This window comes from Melanaphis sacchari, unplaced genomic scaffold (genome assembly GCF_002803265.2).
Source record: "Melanaphis sacchari strain LSU unplaced genomic scaffold, SCAv2.0 Contig1683_pilon_pilon, whole genome shotgun sequence".
Lineage (NCBI taxonomy): Eukaryota > Metazoa > Arthropoda > Insecta > Hemiptera > Aphididae > Melanaphis > Melanaphis sacchari.
The window spans coordinates 1-5,051 of NW_020270773.1; the positions used below are offsets into that span (position 1 = coordinate 1).

The 5,051-nt window shown below is 40.3% G+C and overlaps 1 protein-coding gene across 1 annotated transcript; it reads left to right on the plus strand.

Moving 5' to 3' along the window:
• The first annotated feature begins 6 nt into the window (after positions 1 to 6).
• On the plus strand, positions 7 to 4,825 carry LOC112592310. The gene has a single exon (XM_025336329.1). The coding sequence runs from the start codon at positions 249 to 251 to the stop codon at positions 4,791 to 4,793; it is 4,545 nt and encodes a 1,514-aa protein (XP_025192114.1). The 5' UTR covers positions 7 to 248; the 3' UTR covers positions 4,794 to 4,825.
• Positions 4,826 to 5,051: the final 226 nt, after the last annotated feature.

Here is a 5,051-nt window from a genome sequence, read left to right on the forward strand (position 1 = left end):
AGGCGCTAAGCGATATCCAAAAGTTTTTTTACTTGCGCTCCTCGTTATCAGGGGACGCCGAAAACGTAATAAATTGTCTGCAAACCACGGCCGATAATTATAAAGTGGCGTGGGAAAGTTTAACAGAGCGTTACGACAACAAAAAGGTTTTAATACAAGTACACACACAATCTATATTCGATTTGGAACCAATTAAAAAGGAATCTTCTTATCAATTGCGCCGATTAGTAGACGCGTTAATAGGACACATGAAAGCATTAGAAACATTAGGAGAAAACCCAAAACAGTGGGGATCATTATTAATGCATTTAATAGTATCTAAATTAGATGCAAGAACAATGAGAGAATGGGAAGTCACATCGTCCAAAACAGAAGTTTCCAACATTTCAAATCTTACCGACTTTTTACAATCAAGATTTCGAGTATTAGAGGCAGTGGAAACATCTCAACAAATCAATGCATTAGCATTTGAAAACAATAATCGCAAAACAAATGCGAATAAAAGGATCAAATCGAACGTGTTCGCCACCACCAGCGAAGTAAAATGTTATTCTTGTAAACAAGCACACACAATATATCGTTGCCCATCATTCCTTGGTTTGACGATTTCGGATCGCATAAAAAGAGTAATTGAATTAAAATTATGCAAAATATGTTTAAGGCCACATAATGATGGTGATAAGTGTCAATCAAGACGATGTACACTATGTTCGCGCCCGCATAATAGCCTATTGCACCTATCCCGTACCGATAAACCCGTCAGACAAGTCGCGTCGCATAGCGAGGTCAATGACCGCGACGACGAAAAAGATGACAAGAATAGTAACGCTCCGATCGTATCGGTGAGTGCGTATGCGTATCGTAAAGGTAACGACGGTCAAATTTTACTATCAACCGCAACCGTGATGGTTTATAATAGCAATCGTCAACCGACATATTGTCGTGTACTGTTGGACAGCGGGTCACAACATAATTTCATAACAGAAGCACTGGCACAACAATTAAGACTAAAACGCACAAGAACGTCATGTGCTGTTATCGGTATTAACGAATCTACGCATTCCGCATCTCATATAGTAAATACGAATATAAAATCACGCGTAACAAATTATTTATCGAATTTAGATTTTTATGTTTTACCCAAATTAACTACAAACTTACCATCAATGCCCGTCGTAACATCAAATCTTAAATTACCTGCAGGGCTGGCGCTGGCAGACCCCACATTCGGCACACCACAAGCGATCGACATGATATTAGGTGCCGAAATATTTTTCGATTTAATTATTAATGAACAATTGCGTCCAATACCAAACGGACCAGTCTTACAGAATACGCGATTAGGATGGATTATTTCCGGTCCGGTACCGCACTCGATAGTTCGAAATACGAACGCTAGTATATCGCTGTTCGCACATACTTCACCAAACTTACAAACACTCGAAGACCAAATGGCTGCATTTTGGCGTCTTGAAGAAATAGCACCCGGTCAAGCATATACCACGGAAGAACGTGCGTGCAAACAGCATTTCGAAAAACACGTCCAACGCGACGATTACGGACGTTTCGTTGTTGTATTACCATTTAAGAAGGCGCTTAAGTTAGGAAACTCATATGAGAGAGCTTTACGTAGATTTCTGTCGTTAGAAAGGCGTTTGCAAGCGGACACAGACTTAAAAAACGATTACGTCAAATTTATGAACGAATATATCGAGCTTGGGCACATGTCAATTGCGAACGCGAATCCAGATGTCTCAATGACAGATCGCCATTATTACCTACCGCATCATGCCGTATTGAAAGAGAGCAGCACGAGTACCAAATTGCGGGTAGTATTCGATGCGTCGGCGAAAACAGACGCTAATATTAGCTTAAATGACGTACTATTGAAAGGTCCGTGTATACAGGAGGAACTTGTATCTATAATGGCTCGATTTCGAACGCATAAGTATGCCATTAGTGCAGATATAAAAAAAATGTATAGACAAATTTGGGTCACTGAAAGCCAGCACGATTATCAGCGTATCTTATGGCGTGAAAACCCCGGCCATCCTTTAAGTACGTACTGCTTGAAAACAGTGACATATGGCGTAATTACCGCGTCCTATCTAGCTACGGCGTGTTTAAATAAACTATCGAATGATGAAGCTGTCCGATATCCCGAAGCCTGTCGTGCCTTAAATCAAGATTTTTATGTTGACGACTTTCTTGGTGGCGCAGCGTCATTATCTGAAGCATTGAAATTACGCGACGATTTGATAACGGTTTTAAAAGGGGCTGGTATGGAATTATGCAAATGGTCCAGTAACGATTATAGACTATTAAAAGACGTTAATGGTACAAATTCAGGTGTTACTAATAATTTAACCGATAAAGAAAATACTACGAAAATACTAGGCATGTATTGGAATCAAAACATCGACGCATACCAATATAATGTACGCCCGTATAACGAAAATATACGCGTTACGAAACGAGTCGTCTTATCAGAGATAGCGTCCGTGTTTGATCCGTTAGGACTGATAAGTCCAATAATAATTAAATTAAAAATAATAATGCAACGATTATGGCAGGTAAATACGAGCTGGGATGCTGCATTACCTTCGGATATCGAAAAAGATTGGATAGACGGCCGTCGGAAAATGATCGATTTAAATACACTTGCCATTAACAGGTCCATTGTTGGCGAAGGCGAGATAGCTGATATTCAGCTACACGGGTTTTCAGACTCATCTACAACCGCATACGGCGCGTGTTTGTATTTACGTGTGGTAAATATTAATGGTAAATGCACTACGAATCTAATCTGTTCGAAGTCGCGTGTAGCCCCGTTAAAAACCGTTTCAATACCGCGACTAGAATTACTCGCAGCCGTACTACTAGCGCGCTTAGTGTCCAAATATGCACCATGCTTGCGACTGCCTATAAAAAAAACATTTTATTGGTCAGACTCAATGGTTGTTCTAGCATGGATAGCGTCACAGTCGTCCCAGTGGAAGACGTTTGTAGCTACTAGAATTGGAGAAATACATGACCGTACTTCTATACACGATTGGAACCACGTAGGTACCCACGATAACCCGGCAGATATAATATCACGCGGATGCTGCCCGTCTAAAATTAAAAATCTTAAAATGTGGTGGAATGGACCAGAATGGCTGTCTTCTGATCAGTCCAATTGGCCGAAAAATAATAAAAATATTATTTCATGTGAAAAGGTGATAGCAGAGTCAAAAATTACATCTTACGCAAACGTAACGACCACCCACGATCGCGATGAATCGTATTTTAATCGATATTCGTCGCTTACAAAATTAATACGTGTAACGGCATATTGCAGGCGTTTCGTGCGTAACGCGCTGTCGAAGTGCTCTGATAGATCTTACGGACCAATACAAGCAAATGAGTACGACGCAGCCAACCTTTGTATAATCAAACAAATACAGTCAATATATTTTTATAAAGAAATATCGGATTTACGAAATTCGCGTTTGGTACATTGCAAGAGTTCATTGCGCCATCTGAATCCTTTTGTCGACGAAAATAATTTAATAAGGGTGGGTGGCCGATTAAAAAATGCATCCACACTAGAAACGTTTCAACGACATCCTATCGTGTTACCGGCAAAAAGTAATTTTACTAGGTTAATATTTTTGCACGAACATCAACGATTATTACACGGCGGCCCGCAAGCTATGCTGGCGTCGGTTCGCGATAGATATTGGCCGCTGAACGGACGAAACATTGCGCGCACAATCTCGCATCAGTGTGTAAAATGTTTTAGATACCGTCCTATTGTCGTACAACCTATTATGGGCAACTTGCCGAAGGTTCGCGTCGAACCGTCTAGAGCATTTTCGAAGGTCGGAGTAGATTTTGCCGGACCATTTCATATTAAAGCCAGTCTGCGTCGAAATGCGCCTACCAACAAGGCGTATGCTTCTATTTGGGTGTGTTTGGCAACCAAAGCAGTTCACGTAGAAGTAGTCGGCGATTTGACTACGCAATCTTTTCTAAACGCGCTGCAAAGATTTTGCGATCGGCGTGGGTTATGTACCGACATTTACTCGGACAATGCCACTAATTTTGTAGGCGCAAATCGTCAACTGCAAGAATTAAAGGCACTATTTTTATCCAAGGAGCATCAACACCAGGTCATCGACGCAACAACAAAATGTGGTATTCAATGGCACTTTATTCCGCCCCGCTCACCACATTTTGGTGGTCTGTGGGAGGCTGCGGTTAAATCATTTAAGACGCATTTATACAAAACCATAGGTAACGCATCGCTCACCTTCGAAGAATTGAATACAATTTTTGTACGGATTGAGGCGATATTGAACTCTCGTCCTTTAACCCCTCTGTCCACCGATCCCTCTGATATGTCTGTATTAACTCCCGGACACTTCCTCATTGGCAGCTCTTTATGCGCACTACCTGATAGGGATGAAACCACTACGCCTCCAAATAGGCTAACGAGATGGAGGAGGGTCACTCAACTGTCGCAACAACTTTGGTCTCGATGGAGTAGGGATTATCTATCGCAATTACAAGCGCGCAATAAGTGGACTAAATCTCAAGGTCCCATTATCCAAGCGGGAACAGTGGTCCTCATTCGCGACGACAATCTTCCGCCATTACAATGGTCTATTGGTCGGGTAATCGAAATCCACGTCGGCACGGATAATCAGATACGCGTAGCTACTGTTAAAACCAGTCATGGAAAGTTTCAACGAGTCGTACGTAATTTATGCCCATTACCTTTTGATGACAATCAACAGATAAAGATTTAAATATTATCAGTTAAAATTTAAATGTGTATTAATAGGCATCAATGTATATTATTATTGATTTATAATTTTTATAATAATGTATTTATATTTTCATTGTAAAACTTTAATGTTCATCAATTAGGTATTATTATTAATTACTATTGTATTATTATTATTACTTTTGTTCGTCATTTATTATGTTATTGAAACTTATTATTTCAAGGTGGCCGGTATGTTCGGTACGTAGCGGCGTATCGATAAAAATAAGATAAGACAAAT